Source organism: Oratosquilla oratoria, unplaced genomic scaffold, assembly GCF_046742065.1.
Source record: "Oratosquilla oratoria isolate Oo_2021 unplaced genomic scaffold, ASM4674206v1 SCAFFOLD69, whole genome shotgun sequence".
Taxonomy (NCBI): Eukaryota; Metazoa; Arthropoda; class Malacostraca; order Stomatopoda; family Squillidae; genus Oratosquilla; species Oratosquilla oratoria.
The window spans coordinates 819,289-837,500 of NW_027467733.1; the positions used below are offsets into that span (position 1 = coordinate 819,289).

The 18,212-nt window shown below is 38.8% G+C and overlaps 2 protein-coding genes across 3 annotated transcripts in view; one reads left to right on the plus strand and one right to left on the minus strand.

Annotated features, from left to right (window-relative positions):
• The first annotated feature begins 683 nt into the window (after nucleotides 1-683).
• On the plus strand, nucleotides 684-10,828 carry LOC143023905 (uncharacterized). Its single transcript, XM_076182572.1, has 3 exons — nucleotides 684-922; nucleotides 5,040-5,165; nucleotides 9,478-10,828. Exons 1-3 carry the CDS (start codon nucleotides 753-755, stop codon nucleotides 9,656-9,658), a joined length of 477 nt encoding a protein of 158 aa, XP_076038687.1. The 5' UTR covers nucleotides 684-752; the 3' UTR covers nucleotides 9,659-10,828.
• LOC143023904 (actin-binding Rho-activating protein-like) overlaps nucleotides 10,004-18,212 on the minus strand; it is a 23,741-nt gene continuing 15,532 nt past the window's right edge. For both annotated transcript variants that reach the window (XM_076182571.1, XM_076182570.1), the window contains 4 exons: nucleotides 17,319-17,476; nucleotides 16,876-17,026; nucleotides 15,722-15,814; nucleotides 10,004-14,843 (listed from right to left, as the gene is read on the minus strand). In XM_076182571.1, the coding sequence (XP_076038686.1) occupies nucleotides 14,727-14,843; nucleotides 15,722-15,814; nucleotides 16,876-17,026; nucleotides 17,319-17,476 (519 nt within the window). In that variant the 3' untranslated portion in view covers nucleotides 10,004-14,726. The remainder of the gene's footprint in view (nucleotides 14,844-15,721; nucleotides 15,815-16,875; nucleotides 17,027-17,318; nucleotides 17,477-18,212) is intronic.

The following is an 18,212-nucleotide window of genomic DNA, read 5'->3' on the forward strand; positions in this document are numbered from 1 at the left end:
AAAGCTTGTAAGCTTATTCCCATTGTTAAATACCTGTGTTTACATGTTTCTGGAATTTTGCCAATTTATCTACTAATTACGGGCAATAAATGTCTACAGCCAGATCCTCAAGAAAATATAAACTGAAATACATTTTTCAACTGCGTAGTTAATGTTAATCCCAACACAATGCTTACAGTGAATGAAAAAGTATTTGCAGATACCTCATAATTCAGTAATATGACTTAAAATGTTAACACTAAAAAATACATAGGTGGCCCCCTGCAAAATGACAGAAAACTGGATTTTAAGGGCTGAGCAGTCATTTAGAAAAAATGGTTGAGATACTGAACCAACCCAACTGCCGTAAGTGCTACAAAAGTATTTGTGTAATAACAACAACTCATAATCTGGATGAATATCTATGTACTTAATACTAAACTCTTTACTGAATTAGTGCAAAGCGTAATTTTTAAATGTAGTCATTCCACCATCAATCTTCAATGCTTTGATGCTCACTACAAGTATCCATGACTCCCGCCTTTTCCCACCAGAATGTATGTACGAACATAAATAATGCTAGAGATCGGCAAGTCAACTACTATATTTCTTATTTTATTTTGTATCACTGTTATATTTTTTATAAGTGTATAATGTGAATTTCAGTATATTGCGGTATTAATTTTCCTGATTGGTAAGCACTACTCTGAACTCTTAACGACTGTTTATAGCTGGATAGCAGACAGCATCTGAGAACGAGAAGGCTGCAAGTAATGGCGAGTGTTTTGGAAAAAGTTAATACTGCCCTCGTGAAAGGGGGCCTCCAGCCAATCAACAAAAAAACATTATTATATTATTATGCACCAATGGATGGGTGCTTCGGTTATGGTGTTATGAGTACACAGATGTTTGCTCCAGAGTTATATGAAAACTTCAACTTTCTGTGAGTTCACCCCCTTGTTTTTATTTGTAGATATAATGTATTTTCTCGCATGTTTGTAGATGAACATATGTTCTTTGTTGCACAGAAATACATACATAGTATGCATCAGTAAATAATACGAGAATGATTAACAACAAAACTTTGTTGCCAAGACGGCAAGAGTTGTTGAAAACCGTGCCTGCTTCTATAGAAAAACTCTCTTATATAATACGTCACTAATTTCAAGTGGCCTCATAGGTACGATTAATTTGTTGTTGTGCATTCCCAAGTGAGATTGTGTGAGATGTCTAAACCTTATTCTTGAAATGCTTGTTGCCAAGGACCCTGTGACCTCTGTCACTACGAGTGGCTCGCATCCGTGAATACTGATAAGTTGAAGAGCAAAATTGATGGTTTTCGAAACTAATGTGACAAGGATTTGATACGGTTCATGAAGATGTTCTCATTGAATAAGGTTATTAATTTATCGTTTTAGAAATATGTACACCTAGTAACTTTTTTTTTTTTTAGGTTACCTGACTTCATTTTGTGTAATAACCATAATAATGTGTATCATTATTATCAATTAGTGATTTACCGGACTTGGATAAACTTAATTATCATTCTGTTTCTGATGGTTTTCTGTGACCAAATTTATATCAATCTAAAATCTTTGAACTGTTGGATATCCTGGTGTCTATTTTGTTGTTTTTGGGTGGTAAATTCTGGCTGTATCTTACAATTGTACAACAGTTTTCCTTTGACAACCCCAATTGATGGGTAAGTCATACTGTCTAAATTTTTTAGCAAATTTTGCTTTTTCAGGGGTTACTGTACTTAAATCTAGATAGTAGATTACCTGTAGCATTTCAGACATGATGAAGATTATGAAATTATTTAGTGATTACCGGTAGTCCTTAAATTGTGGAAATTGTATATATATATATGATGAATGGTTTAGACAGATGAGAGAGTGGGTGGAGGAAGAATAAGCGAAGATGGGCTGGAACTTTTTATTGCTTATACGTTTCAACCGACTCGGTCTTCTTCAGTAAGCTGTCTACAAACAGTTTGGACCTCACATTTATACATCCGAGGACGGGGACATGGACGGGTCATCCCGCTGGCTGTCTGGGGATTCCCTTTCCCGTACCATGCATATGTTTCCCAATTGTATTTATAATTAATTTACTTGCTGCCTTTGATAAACAAAACCTTCCCTGTCATTGATACATTAACTCTTATGAAAATATCAATGACAGGGAAGGTTTTGTTTGTTTGTCAAAGGCAGCAATTAAATTAATTATAAATACAATTGGGAAACATATGCATGGTACAGGAAAGGGAATCCCCAGAAAGCCAGTGGGATGACCTGTCCATGTCCCCGTCCTCGGATGTATAAATGTGAGGTCCAAACTCTTTGTAGACAGCTTACTGAAGAAGACTGAGTCGGTCGAAATGTATAAGCAATAAAAAGTTCCAGCCCATCTTCGCTTATTCTTCCTGCACCCACTCTCTCATACATATATATATGTATATATATATATATATATGTATATACATATATATATGTATATACATATACAGTATATACATATATATATATATATATAAATAAAGAGAAATTGATTCAGAGATGCAGACATAAAAGTTGCTAGAAACTTGAAATGGCACATGGAGGTTTGAAGGTCTGTAGATACCATGCAAGAGGGGGAAGGTTGTCTTCAAGGCACTTGCAATTCTTGTCACGTTTTATGCACATGAAATTTTTCCAACCCTTATCAGGGTTCTGAAGTTAGGCATAAATTCCTTTTACACAAAGCCAATATGCAATTGATTATGGACACTAATGGAGAAAAATGTGCCAACATAGAATAAATAACCTGCCTTATTCAGCAGCAGCTGAGGCACCATAGTCTTTTAGTTTGCCTCTCACATGATGACCCTGCTCATCGGGTAATCACTTGGACATTTGACTTAAGAGTTGTGCCATGGTTGGAATGTGGTTTTCCCACAAATCTCTTTTAGAGTTTGTGTTGTTGGCATGCATAATTGGGTACAGTGCAGTCTTCCATGATGTGTTGAATAGCATGGGGTGCAGTGTTTCATCCATCCATCTCTGGTAACTTAGAAGAGCTGGATGGTGGCCACACTGCAGCCTGGCTAGGTGGACTCTGTTCTCTTGGGGGAGGGAAAAGTCAGAGGGATGGATATCAGGGGTCAGGAATGCAGTAGTGTATTATCTTTCAGTCTGTTGAGTAAGTGATATGATCATGGATATGCTTCTATAGGCAAATGTATGGTGGTTGTGGAGGAAGTGAAGAGAGTATTTGTGTGTGATGTAGGTATTTAAGTGTTGCTTTGATATTTCTTCACATGTAGTGTAGGCTGTGTTTGGAGGCTGAGGCATATGTTTGCATGCCTATATTGAGGTGATACTTGACTTTGAAGACTTTTGTTTCATGGTGTAGATAGTCTGTAGGTGTTCCAGTTGTGCAGCCTGTAATTATCTTCAGGGGTTTGTTCTATATAGTCTGTAGGTTGTTATGGTATGTCTTGTGAAGTTAGGGGAGTGTGCAGTGCTCATATTACATTATTGAGTGTATATAGTTTGTATACTGGTGTGTTGATGTCTACATTGTGGGACCACCCCCTAAACTCTAGCATGGAAGGAATTGGGGGACGGAATCACAATAAGCTTTTGGCACTTTTATGGATGGCACAAATCCCTATGGTATGTTGGGCATGGTTGTGTAAAGACAAAAATGCGCTGTACTCACTGGAAAGAGTGTGGGACAGTTTAGTTTAATATTCTCTGTTTCTTCTTGTGTGATGTTACATTTTAGGTAGTGTTACCAATCTGATTCTGTGTTAGTAATGATTTAGTTGATGATGATAACTTGAATGTGGGTATAGGCTATAGCAATATTATTCTTACTTGACTTGGGTGTGACTTCTCTGCTGGGGCAGAATTGGGCAATCTATTAAGGAGTACTTGTTTTGTGACCTGAGTATGTACAGTATGTGTTTTATATGGATGTATTAATGGGCACTGAGGATAGGTTGTTGCAGTTGTTATAGTAGAAGTCTGATGGACTTTATGTTGCATATAGTGGGCTGTGGTTGTCAATGGAAGGAATGGGTAGGTTCAAGGTTTCTTCATAAAATTTTGTGCCTATTATTCTTATGTGCTGCTCCATAGGAAGGATTTTAGTTTCCAAATGTAAATGTTCTATGCACATTGTCTTTGTGCAACCAGTTATTGTTAAGTGTTTGATTTGTATTGTTTGTAGATTCTTTTCTGTGTTTTGATGCCTGCTACTAGTCTGAGTATGTTCAGTTTCTTATTTACCTTCACTGGTCTTTTGTGCAAGTGCTGAAGGTTGTGTATCAAATGTGAGGCCATTTTTTTTTTTTTTTTTCCCTAATGGGAAAGGTTGATAATTTGATTTGACTACTACATGTCTGATTCATGGTGTCAAGGGTAAGCTAAATCACAGGACTTTGTGGGGATGCAGACCTATCATGAGCAAACATATAGCAACTGTTAGACCCATCAACCTTGGCAACAGACTAGAGTCTAATAATAAACAAATGTCACTACCATAAGTATGACGTGGTTTTGTATCTGCCAAATAACCTTCAACTCATGGTCACAGTGGTCATTAATGATATAATTTTATTTCATGAAAGCCCTTTTCTGAGATTAGTGTGTGTCATTTGGTTGAGATTTAACTAGTTAAGGGTTGTTGTTGTTGTTGGCAGTGGTTACCCCACAGTTTCAGGAGATATTAGTACTAGATGTAGACATTAGAGGTAACCAATTGTCCTCACAGACTCTACCCTGAATATCCACCAAAGTTATGTTCAGGGCATATCCAATAATTGGTGAAAAAAGGGCATGTGATTTTTCCAGAACTGAATTCACAAACTGAAGTGTAAGCCAATATAAAATATGTAAAGAGTATGTATCATTGCTCTAAAGATAGCATTACCCTTCTCAATTTTAAGTCTTTTTACAAATGTCATAGTTGTATACATAGATATTCTGAATATGCTCCCTTATATGTATGTACATAGTTTATCATATTTTCGTTTACTGTAGGAGTTGTTGATAGTTATATGTTTGTCTTTTCAGATTCATCCCCAAGTACATTTCACTGACAAACTGTTGCCTGACATCTTCTGTCGTTGGAAGTTCTCTCTTCTTGTATTCTCGACCACACATGGCCTTGGCAGCCCCATCAGACAGACTGGCTTTCAGGTAAGATTATACCCACAATGGAAAGAGCAGTGAGTGTAGTGTTTTCTTTGAATATTCAGACAACTCCAGCTATATCTTGACATCATTTGTCCCTGTGTTTCATGTAGCTTCAACCACATAATGCACTGGTATCTTTCTTATTTGTTTTTATGTATGAAAGTGGCAGTTGCCAACAAATCTATTGAAATAAACATAATGTGAAGATGGAGCCTTTATTAGGATGAAGTTTTGCTTGTTACAGCTGAGATTAAATAAGAACTGGGGGAGGGAGGGAAAGAGGAAGGGAGGAATGTGGAGGGGGTAACTGAATATTAGGAAAGGTTGAGGAGGTGGACCAAATGTCAGGGAACAGGAAAGGATTATCAAAAGAGATTAGGAAGAAGAGGTGGATGAAGTGAACTTGAGGGGATGATGAGGATTAGATGAATGGATGGGATGAAAGGGGCTCTGGGCGAGAGGGAAATGTTTGTTAAGCAAGGAAGGGAGAAGGCAAGAAATAAGGGTAATTAGAGAATGGCTGTGTATGGATGATACTTTCGTGCAGCCTTGAGTGATTTTCTCCCACATCTTCTCTTTTTTAAGTGTAGAGCAAGGAAGGGAGGGGGCATGAGAGGGGTGGGAGTGGTTGTGTGTGGATGATGTGACACAGCCCGAAGGGATTTGGGATGTTGTAGGATGATGAAATAAAGAAGTTAGTAGAAAAGAAGAAGTGAACATTCATGGATTTCCTACAAAGTAGGATGAGAGAAAAATATGAGAAGTATAAAGAGAAAAGAAGAGAAGCAATACAAAAGATAAATAAGACGAAAAGGAGAGCAGATGTAAAGTGGGGGAGGAATATGACAGAAGATATTGAGAGCAATGAAAAGATGTTTTAGAAGGAAATGAAGAGAGTAAGGGGAGGTGAGTCAAGTAGAGAAGAAAAGGTAAAAGGTGTGGATGGACAGATCTTAATGGAAGAGGAGGCAGTAAGGGAAGATGAGCGGATTATTTTAAAGAGCTGTTGAATGTACGAGTAGAGGAGGTTAGGGAGAGATTGGTGATAGCAATGGAAGGTGCTAAGAAAATGACAATGATGGGAGAGGAAAATGGAGGAGAAATAAGAAAAGATGAGGTGCAAATAGCTCTGAAAATAATGAGAACAGGTAAGGCTCCAGGATTAGATGGGTGTCATATGGAGTGTCTGAAGACGGTAGGTACAGTAATAGTGGACTGGCCGGTACATACATATACCAAAGGCTTTTTTTCCCCCTTACAAGCGAGGTAGCCAAAAAACAAATGTATAAAAACCACTCCCACCCATTCCATCCCCACATACTCCACATCCATCCACCCCCCTCCCTCCCTCTTTTCTTGGCTCCTCCTGGATAACGGGACATCCCTGTATCTCGCCCACTGCTCTGGGTCAGAAGCAGTGTCACAAGACACAACACATCCACAGCAAGGCTGGTTCATTAAATTGGCAACCCCTCTCTCCATCCCCTCATGTGTAAATGGAGAAGACGGAGAAATCCCTTTGTGCTGCATTAATTTATTTTTCATACATACTCCCTCACCCTCCCATCCCCCACCCATTCCCCTTCTTGCATCACAGCATCATCTATACACAACCATTCTCCCCTATCTTCTGTCCTCTCATCCTTCCCAAAAGTAAAAAAGTAAATGACTGGCTGGTAAGGTTGTTTAATATGTGTCTAAGGGAGGGTAGAGTGCCAGAGGACTGGAGACCTGTATAGTTCTGCATTACAAGGGAAAATGGGACAAATGTGAGTGTAGTAGTTTCAGAGGGATTATTTTGTTGAGTGCAGTTGGGAAGGCTAGTGTGAGGGTTTTGATTGAGAGGATTAGGAGAGGAACAGAGGGAGTAATTGGTGAGGAACTGTGGGTTTGGGAAAGGTAGGGGTTGCATGGATCAGATTTTTGCAGTAAGGTGAGAGATCTTTAGGAAAAGGTAAGGATTTTTTTTTTTTTATGTTTATGACAGGGTGGACAGGAAGGCACTGTGGGACATTTTGCAGATATATGGGAATGGGGGAAAGCTGTTAAGGGCAGTTAAGAGGTTTTATGAGAGTAGTAGAGCCTATGTTAGAATTGGAAATGGAAAAAGCGAGTGGTTTAAGGTAAAGTTGGGACTGTGTCAGGGCTGTGTCATGTTGCCATGACTGTTCAATGTGTACATGGATGGGGTGGTGTGGAAGTTAAAGGTATGGGCAATGGGCAGGTGACTGGAGATTGTTAAAGAAAATGGAGAAAAGTGGGAGGTGAAGCGGTTGTTTTTTGCTGACAACACTGCGCTTGTGGCAAAGTCAGAGGAAGCTAGTGACGGAGTTTGGGAAGGTATACAATAAAAGCAAGTTGAAGGTAAATGTGGTTAAAAGGAAGGTGATGACATGTACAGGGGTAGAGGATGGCAGTAAGTTGGAAGTAAGAGAGAGGCTGGAGGAAATGGATAGGTTCAGGTATTTAGGGTTGCATGTGGCAGGAAGGGGAGGAATGGAGGTGGAGGTAAATTGTAGATTGAGAGAAACAAGTAAGTGCTTTGGGGGAATAAAGTATTATAAGAAATAGGCAACTGGAAATGGATGCAAAGAGGTGATTGTGCTGATGGCATTGTATGGGGCAGAGACTTGGCATATAAGCAAAGTAGAGAGGAAAAATTTAAACGTGTTTGAGATGAAATGTCTGAAGGAAATGACATATAAGGCTGATAAAAGATTATGGGGATGATTTGTACTCATGGAAAGAATGAGTTATGAATGAAAGATTACTAAAAAAAGGTGTGGAAGGCAGAGGTGGAGGGAGGGAATTTATGGTGACAACCGAGGATGAGATGGGGTGAAGAGGGTGCTGAGCAAGAGGGGAATGTTTATTGAGGAAGGGAGAAGGCAAGAGATAGGGATGAGAGGAGAATGACTGTGTATGGATGATGCTGTTATGCAAGGAGGGATGGATGGAGGACAGGGGGTTAGGGTTATGCTTATATGTGAACGAAATATTAATGCAGCCCGATTGAATTTCTCCGTCTTTTCTTTTTCTGTTTGAGACAGAGGGGGAGTGTTGCTGATTAAGTGAAGCAGCCTTGCTGTGGATGTACTGTATCTTGCTGCATTGCATTTGACCCAGAGCAGTTGGTGGATGCAGGGATGATCCATCATCCACGAGGAGTTGAGATGGGAGGGTGGTGGAGGGAAGTGAAGTGGGTGGGAATAAGTACATGCTTCTGACTTAGCTACCTCTCTTATAAGGGGGAAAAAAGCTTAGATAAATTCTCTGTTTTCTGCATGAGGGGGAGAGTCGCTGATTAAGCGAAGTGGCCTTGCTGCGGATATGTTGTGTCTTGTTACATTGCTTCTGACCCAGGCAGTGGTCAGAAGACAGGGATGACCCTTCATCTATGAGGAGCTAAGATGAGAGGGGAAAAAAAAAAGGTCAAGGATGGGACTGGAATGTGTGGGAGTGGGTGTCTTGGCTACCTCCCTAGAGGAAGGAAACCCTTTGAAGATAGATATAGAAAACTCGGCAATGATTATTATTGTTACTCAATAATTTCTGTGCAAAGATTGCAGAGATTTTAGATGTGTTTGTACTTAATCTCTTGAATATAATGATGCCAGTGTATGTGTCATGAGCTGCAAGTGGGGAACACAACGATGCTGGCATCGGTTTCCTGATTATGTTTATTTTGTAGTCATAGCTGAGTAACCCCTGTATTCTGTGATGTTATATTTATTCAGGGTGAAAGGTAATGAGTATAACAGCAGTAACTTTATATTTTGTAATGCGTGTATTATGCATCATACATAAGGCAACTTGATGTGTGTGCAAATATTTGACTCGTATTGAAGAGGTTAACAAAATGGCACTTTATGAGACGGAGATGGTGAGTCACAATTGTCCTTCTGGTACCATATAATGCAGTACTACCTGCCACATGGCGGTTCTAACCCTGCCACCGGTGAAGTTGAACCAAGGGCATGGTTCATTAAATTCCATGCTACAAAGTCCTCTGTAAAGGGCACTGTCCTAGCCTTCCGACATCCTTGGTGCACTCTTTCCATGGAATAGGTTTTCACATCACTTCTAGTACTCACTCTGTCACCCATGTACATTTCTCTCTTAGCATGATGACTGCTTAGTGAGAGAGAAGAGAAGAAACTTTTTTTCTTTAGGAGGAAGTCATCCTACTATCTCATAGAGAACAGTGGCACTGCATGCAGATACCTCCTGTTATCATCAGTTATGAAATGATTATGAGGATAAGAAATTAATTTTCTGTTTCATTGTGAGCATCAGATCTTTCTTTACTTTACAGCGTGTTTGGATCACTGATGTTCAACCTGGGGTCAATGCTCTTCTGGGCTCTCGGACGTACTGCTGCTCCTGAATCTACCGCTGTACGACTTATATTTGGAGTTGCCACCTCGGCTGGAGCCCTGTATCTTGGTCATAGATATGTAACATACATTGACTCAACATTGGCCAAAAAAGAATAATTCAACTGAAGAATGAAAAATACTATGTGATTTAGTATCTGTTTGCCAATGAGCTTTGTAGAATGGGTGGGAAGAGTTTGAATTAATATAGAGAATCATGCAAATAAGACCGATTTTATATTCCATTGAAAATACATAATGACTGGAAACCAAAGACTGGATTATAGGATGTGATGGACAGATATCCATTGTGTACTTATGCATGGTTGAAGTTTTATAGTCATATTCCAGGGTATGGGGAATGGGAGGAAACGTTTCACAAAATTCATCTTAGGCATGTAAGTTATGAACTATTTCAGAATCTTTTAGTCTTGTACATAATTTGTGTGTATAATTTGCCTTGAATTATTATTATTATTATTTTTTTTTTTTTTTTTTTTTTTTTTTTTTTTTTTTTTTTCTCTAATTTATGAAGGAGTGGAAGCTTTTCACCACAGTTGGCAGTGTGTGTCACTCATACTTGTCTCTTAATAAACTTAAACAAATTGCAAGCACAATGTTTACAGAGAAGACGTTATATATTTATTAACTGTATTTCTGAAATACTTAACTTCAGACTTCTACTTCTTAGTCTTTATAAAGTGTCTTTGAAGGGGTTTCAAAGACTTGACATGTATATGGGAACAGAAGGATTGTAAATTGGAGTTGTTAGAATATGTCAGTCATGTTGCTATGTATCTATCGACTTTATAATCACCGGGTGTATGGGGCTGGTATTGGTATGGTATTTTCTCTTTTTGTAACAAGGGCAATGATGAAACATTGTAATATTTTTTATCAGAAATCTTGTTCATGGTACAACAGTTAACCTAACCTTGCTTAAAGTAGATCTAATTCCTTTGTGATAGATATTTTAGGAGGGGGAGTATTAGGGTTATCATCAGGACTTTAACCCAATTTGACCTTTGTATGAGCTATATTGTCATACATTTCTACTGATCATTTAAAACTTAGAATATGATCAGTGTTTTTATACAAATCTTATGCCTCATGTATATGAAGTTTCAAGGGGCTCATATTTTTCAAGCGGTTAATTGTTAATGGTAAACTGCAAGAAGGGATTTTTCTCATTGATGCCACTGCCTGATCATTACTTACAAATTTACTTTAAGTGGTGAAGCTTCCAAAGGGCAATTAAACAAAGCTGTGAATAAAAAAAAAGAAGTGGAATTTATGTTTTTGTAAATCTTCCTCCATCTTTTGGTGTCTGATTAAGGGATTGTTAAATACTGTATTATTGTGTACGTAATCTCCAACTACTGTCCTGCATGGTGCTAGTAAATCCATCATTCTGTAGCCTCAGATCTCAGAAGTATCAATGATGGTTCCAAGGTCACTCACAGGAGGAGTTTTGTATTGTCAGAATTCTGTAAATGGTGGGGTACCTCAATATGTGCAATGTCTTCTGTGTGATTACTACACCTGGGGTATGTGGTGTCTTATTGGTGCTTCCTATCTTTCAAATACCATTAAATTCCTCACTACCATTTGGAGGTACAGCCCCAAGAGGCTCACACTTGGTCTTCAGACTGGGCCCAAGATCTCAATGAACTTTGTAGTTTCTCTACTTATGGAGTGAACAGAGACTGGTTGTAAACAGATGGGGAAATGATGCAACCGGTGGGATGTTCCTCTTGTTTGATGTATAAATTGTTTTGAGTGCATGAGGAGGTGTTATATTATATGATGAGGCTATCTAAATGCCAAGGGCTTTTTCCCCCATATAAGGGAGGTAGCCAAGTCAAAAGGTAAGTACCCACTCCCATCCATTCCACCCGTGAGATGGGTAGAAATCTTTGGGCTTCTTCGCTGTCTTCTCTTTTTCTCCATGTTGGGATGGAGAGAGGGAAGTTGCCAATTGAATATAGCAAGCTTGTTGTGGGTGTGCTGTGTTTTGCTGCATTGCTTCAGACCCAGGGCAGTGGGTGGAATACAGGGATGAACCATCATCCATGAGGAGCTAAGATGAGAGGGAGGAAGGGTGGTGAATGGGAGTGGGTACTTGCCTCTTTGACTTTGGTACCTCTTGGAGAAAAAAAAATGGTATACAGATGGAACCTCATCATATAGCATATGATGAGGCAGTGGAAGTAAACCAGCTCAGGCTCTAAGGTCCTGCTGTGGGCATTATGTGTCACTGTATTGACTTGACATGAACGGTGTGGCAGGGGTGGGTGGATGATGAGTATATACAGTGCTGCAGAAATATATCCCACATTTTAAAGGTTGACAAAAGGAATAAAAAGAACGTTTATGAAAACTTAATTATATTGTTGTTTAAACAAAGAGTTGCAGTTTTTATTCATTTGGTTTTAAAAAGTACATCCTCTAAATGGTGACCTCTATCCGCTATACACTGTTGAAGATGCTTTCTGAAGTTCTCCATAACTCGAATAGTCATTTCAGGCTATATTTTTGCAATCTCTAGACGAATAGCATTCTTTAATTCTTCAATTGTACCCGGTCGATGTTTGTAGACCTTAGCTTTCAAGTAACCCCAGAGAAGAAAAATCGCAAGGGTTGAGATCGGGCTGGCCATTGAATGTCACCGCGTAAGGAAATCAAACATCCAGGAAACATTTCTCTCAGAGCTTCTATTGTTCTTCTTGCTGTGTGTGCGGTGGCTCCATCCTGTAGAAACCACACATTCTGTTTGTGAAGGTCGTTTACTTTTGGTTCCAGAAATGTCTGCAACATCTCTACATATCGGCCAGATGTTACTGTAACCGAGTGGTTTATCAACTCAAAAAAAAAAAGGACCCCATACACCTAATGTCGAAACTGCGCACCATGCAGTCACACTTTCACTGTGTAGAGGTCTTTCATGAAGCTGTCTGGGGTTATTTTCAGCCCAATAATGAAAATTTTGCTTATACACACAGCCTGAGAGATGAAAGTGAGCTTCATCAGTTGTGAGGAGAACATCATTTACAGGAACATTTTGAAGGACATCAGTAGAACATGACATGCGATCTTCCCAGTTGCGCTCGTGCAGTTTCTGATCAATCATTAATTTGTATGGATGGAACTGCATATCAGTGTGTAGAATTCTTCTGACTGTTCGATCAGACAATACCAAGGCCAAAGCATGTTTGCGAGCTGAACGTGTAGGAGACTGAGTAACATAAAGTCTCACAGCTTGAACACTATCTGGCATTCGAGCGTTTCGTGGCCTTCCAGGGGCTTTCTTTTAAGTGCCGAACCTGTAGCTCTGAAATTTGCAACCCATAGCTGTATTGAGTTTCTATCTGGAACAGTATCATGCCGTCCTAACTTGTAATGAGCTCAGAAAGCTCTGTGTTGCAATTACAGATTCACCATTCTTCAAAAACATTTCTACAGCAAAAGCACAATGTGCACCAGTCCAAATCATATTGCTTGATGAGGGTACCTGAAAAAAAAATGGCAAGTTATTAGCTAAATGAAAACATCTTTGGCACTTGCATAAGTTCATTAGCAACATATAGTTGAAAGTTTAACATGTGGGAGGTATTTCTGTCGCACCCTGTACTTTGACACGGCCACAATCCCAATGCATACAAGGGGGAAAAGGTTTTTTGATTATGTGTATAAACACAAAGAAAACAGGCTTACAAATGATGACTACTCCCCTCCTACTTGAAGCTAGTGACATGAAAATATTCCCACAGTAATACAGTAGACATCAGTTGCCAAGGTTTCTTAAGAGATTTATGGGAGGGCCTGAGGATCATTGCCAGCTGCTAATGGGTTACAGGTTTCCAAACAGCAAAACCGAATTCCACAAGTTGATGTTATAGTGCATAGGTGGGTTTTAGTGATTCCAATGTGTCAGGGTTTTTCTTTACTAGATTCATGTCTAAGTACTTGGTCTTGAAAGAAATTGATTGGTCTCCAAAACAGGGTTTGTTTAGTAATTTTTATATTTGTCAGGTGCTGAGGTATGCTATGGAAAATCAGTCAAGTCAATAAAGTGCCTCATGTCTTGCAAGGGACCTGTGGCTCCCATATAATTGGCAGCAACCACCAGATTGGTCCATATGTCACTTGAGGAAAGCCATGGGTCTTGTGCAAGAGATAAGAGGCATTGGATTAATTCATTACCCAAGGAAGAGATATTGTGTTGCTAAGTTAAGGATAGAATGAGGCAATATAGTACAAGTTCATTGTCTTCTGTGTGGCAATTGTATCTAGGGCTATTTGGTTTTGTTGCTGGGCCTATTCTAAACTGGTATTGTTACAGAAGATTGCAAGTAGTATGCTGCAGTTATGGGTTTGTTGTTATGTCATGTGTGCTGCTTTTATATGATGGGAATGTGGGTGTAAGGCTTTTGCATAGAATTGTGTAACAATCCTTCTTGTGTGTTACTCGATAGGGATGACGTTTGTTTCTGAGTGTAGATGCCTTGCTGGAGTTATTAGTCTTGAAGCTTTACTTTACAATATTTGTATATTTACTTTGTATTCTTTATTGTAAAAAGTCAAGTTTTGGTAGCATAGTTTAGTGTGCTCACAAATTGTTTGTAATTTTTTTCTCCTTGTCCAAATCCTATGTTTGCTAATGTTCTAAGGGGATTGAGTAAAACACAGTATGCCTTCAGATTTTATTTTTTTATTCCAATACAAAATTATAACCAACTACTCCACAGGAGTAAGAATGAACTAAAAAAATCCACCATAGAGAAAAGTAAGCCTTACCCTTCCACCTTTGTTAAATTGTATCACAAATATAATTAAGTAGAATGTGAGTTAGATGAAGTAAAATACGTGTTTTACAATAAATACATTAGTGGAGAAAATGAGTTAGATGAAGCAATATATAACCTAGTCTTATGGATTAATTTGTTTCATCAAGGCAGAATAATGTCCATTCACTTTCAGGAGTGAATGCATATTCTTTACATTGAAACAATTTTTTAGTTGTTTTGAGATGATTACTAATGTGCATTTGGCTTGCAACAAATACTTGAAAAACAGCTTTGTCAAGTAACCATTACACAGTAAGTACAAAATCTATTAGTCTTTCTAAATGATAAGAAATCAAAGCCTTTGGGATTCAGAAAAAATATTTCAAGTATTTTTCTTTGGTTCACTTAGCTTTGTGGCACACACCAATTTCAAATTCTTCATCCCTGTCCCTGTTCAGTTCTGCTACAATTTCCTTGAAAGGCTTCATCAGTAGAATGGGCACATCATCATCACGTCTCTGCGATAATGAGAACATTGTGATAGACATCACCTGCATTAGAACCCCTAAGATGTCTTATAAATCGCATAAAATAAGATTTAATGTAGTTTTTATTAAGAACTATCTTCCTTTATCATTGCATCTATGCTGCTCTGATTTTTGACCAGTACAGAAATATTTGGAAAGAAAAAATTAAAGGAAGTAAACATAGTTTATGACAGAGAAAGGAAAAGAATTAGTGTCATCATGGAACATTTGAAAAAGGTCTGTATAAAAAAGAGGTAAAGTACAATAATACAAGTAATATTGCTTCTTTTTGTATGAGGCACAAGGAAAATATAATGAATTAAGTATGCAAATAAAAATAATTCTAGTATGAAGTAAATAGAATGAAAAAGAACGGTTAGAAATGAGGAAAATAAGCTGATGATTCTGACAAAATGAGTATATGGAACAAGAACTTGCAATGAGAGAAAGGAAAGTGATTGTGCAGACAGGTGATAAGGAGAAAGGAAAGGGCAGCAGAAACTGAAGAAAAATGACCAGAAATGGATGAAATTACAAGCAAAATAATAAAAAGTATGATACACAAAGTATAAAAGGTATTTGAAAGATGCAGATGTGAAAGAAGAGTACCACAGTACCTTCATATTCTACCCCACTCCTAGCTACATGTGTTTCTAACCATTAGACTTAAAGATTATAATTGTTGCCTCTGATTTCACTGGCTGGAAACTCGGAGCCTTCCAGTGGACTTTGAGCCCTCTCATAGATCTCCAGGAGGAATCTGGATGTTTGTCTGTGTTATAGTAGTCTGGGACAGTTTCCCTACCATTGGTTTTTAATAACAGGAGGAGGGAAGCAACAGCCAGATGTCGGCTTTCCTCAACACCCACCTGAAAGAGAGTCTCTCCCTCAAAGTACACGAGCCCATGTTTGCGTGCCCTCAGAAGGATCCCCACCACCTTATTAGAGATGACTGTGTAGATCTGCCAAACAATAAAAGAAAGAGATTAGCTATCATTCAGGTATGAGTCATCTGGTTGGGGAGGTTTCTTGAAGGATCAAAATTGCTGAGAATGAACAGCAACTGAAACAGGATTGAGTGAATTCAAAGTCATGAAACTGGTTGCTGAACAAATCTCAACACATATTTTTGATCATCATTATCATAATAATAGTAATTGTCATCTTGAGCTTCACTTGACTCAAAACTTGCAGCCCTGCAGTACCTGACAACATCCTTGGGCCTTCCCAAAGACCACTCTGGGAAGAAACAATGTGTTGTTCTCTGTTTTGTAAGCATGGGGCCATTTCTATGTCATTGGCTCATAGTAGTAAGAGGAGGGATGCCCTCCCCATGTAAAAAGGTGGAGGAAACTTAGAAGAAGTTGATAGACGGATCCTGTGTACAAATATCAGCTCCTTGGGGAGCTGATACTTGGACATAAGATCCTCATAGATAGAAGTGAGGGAGTTGTGAAGTTTGATAGGCAGCAGGGAGTAGATTCTCTGTGATGACTCTTATTGGACCCACTGGCAGCTTTTCATCATTGGTCCTTCTCCAAATACATTTTCCTATTATGCTTACTAATCTGACAATTGAGAATGCAAAGGATTTTGTTCCACATACAGTAAAAAACAAGATTTGAGCATGATCAAAACAATTAACCTTTACTCAGATAACTTATTCAGTAAAACAGAATGACATCTGTTAGTTTAATCAGGTAACTTTCACAAAACTGAAAAGAATCTGAAAGTAATAGGGATATTCAATATTCAGTCAATTATCATGCAATAAAAAGGAAGGGCATGTGGAAATATTTGGGGTTGTCATCTTCACTTGCATAGCTTAACAAAACCTAGACGAACATAGTAGGGGGATATATCTACTCTGCTTCAGCAAGGCTGAGGGAACTTAAGACTAACTTTATGGCAGAATCTCCAGTTAATCCATCAGAGATATTGCCATAAAATGAGTCTAACTTTTCTGACACTGAAACAGCATAAGCTTCCTATGAGTCATTGTATTCTTGTACTCTGTCCTCACCTGGAAGAGCGACCCAAAAGTGATGGCAGCAGTCCCGTCTTCGTACTGTTCCCCGTTTTCGTAGATCATCTGACAAAGGACAGCTACTTCGGCATTAATGTGGGCAGCGGCTTTCCTGCCCCGCCGCTCCGTCTTGCTTCCTGCGACGGGCCTGTAGAGGGAAGGTGTAGGCGTAAGAAAGAACGAATTCGAAATTGTTACTTTATTCTTTCGTTTTCCCTCCTCCTCTGTCTCTCAGTCAGGAAATGTTTGTACTGTTTCTGTTGCTCGGTGGCCGGATGCTTCGGAACGTCGCTACTTGGGCAAGAGGGGGATATGGCAACAACCGAGTTCGTAATAGAGGCATATTGCATTAAATTCCCTACTCAGACACTACACGTTCGTGTGAACCTTAAGGGATGAGTTTTAATCTCAGACCAACATTTGCATTCCACTTCACCCACCTGCCGTAATTAGGGTCGTCCTTTGCCAGTTTGGTAGGAGCTGATGTACGATAGTTATCGCTAAACGGATTATTCGCCATCTTGTCCTTATGCTCCTTAACCTTGTCGTCGAAGATCTTTTTCTTGTCGGCCATGGTGGAGTGCCGGAGATAGTGAGGCTGGAGAAAAACATGGACAATAAGAATAATCAAATATATTTTCATTAATAATATAAAAACATGTAATATAAATAATTAGATCCAAAAAGTTCTTACTAAATTCCTGTAATATAGGGTAAATATGTTATATAGTATATAGGCTACCTCTAGTCGTTAACTGTTCATAGATTGGTAATCAAAACTATGGAAACCTAAACACCTAAGAGTATCTTTTATTTCATTTACTGATTATTTTTTACTCATAAAATTTGCAATTTACACACGCCCTCATAAGGGAGGTAACAAGCCAAAGCATGCACCCACCCTTCACCCATCACACGCCTATTTGATGTCCATTTTTAGCTCCAAGTAAATAAAAGGTCATCCCTGTCCCCACCCACTACAACTACATGGGTCAGATGCAATGCAGCAAGACACAGCACCGCAGTAGAGCCCGACAACCGAAGCTGGTTTAACCCCACCGCTTCACTTACATGTCAACTCTCCTCAGTCAAGCGGTTATCACACTGGGCTTCAACGCCGAGAGTTCGTTCGAGTGAAAATAACTTTGGATACAATCTTTTATTTTTCAAATATTCAAATGTCAAAATATCTTTCCTTTATATACAGCAAAGCTGAATGATGAACTAAGAGATAAGAATGTCAGACATACTGTCGAAATGTTCTTAGAGAAGTCTAGATTTCTATAAGCGAAGTCCTATTCTAGTTATTCAAATTGAGGTTGGAGGAAAAATAG

Bases quoted from the DNA above. Each gene is read 5' to 3' on its own strand.
- LOC143023905 (XM_076182572.1), top strand. From the start codon at position 753: ATGGCGAGTGTTTTGGAAAAAGTTAATACTGCCCTCGTGAAAGGGGGC. The intron at 923-5,039 runs GTGAGTTCACCC...TTGTCTTTTCAG, and splicing joins TATGAAAACTTCAACTTTCT to ATTCATCCCCAAGTACATTT. The intron at 5,166-9,477 runs GTAAGATTATAC...TTTACTTTACAG, and splicing joins TCAGACAGACTGGCTTTCAG to CGTGTTTGGATCACTGATGT.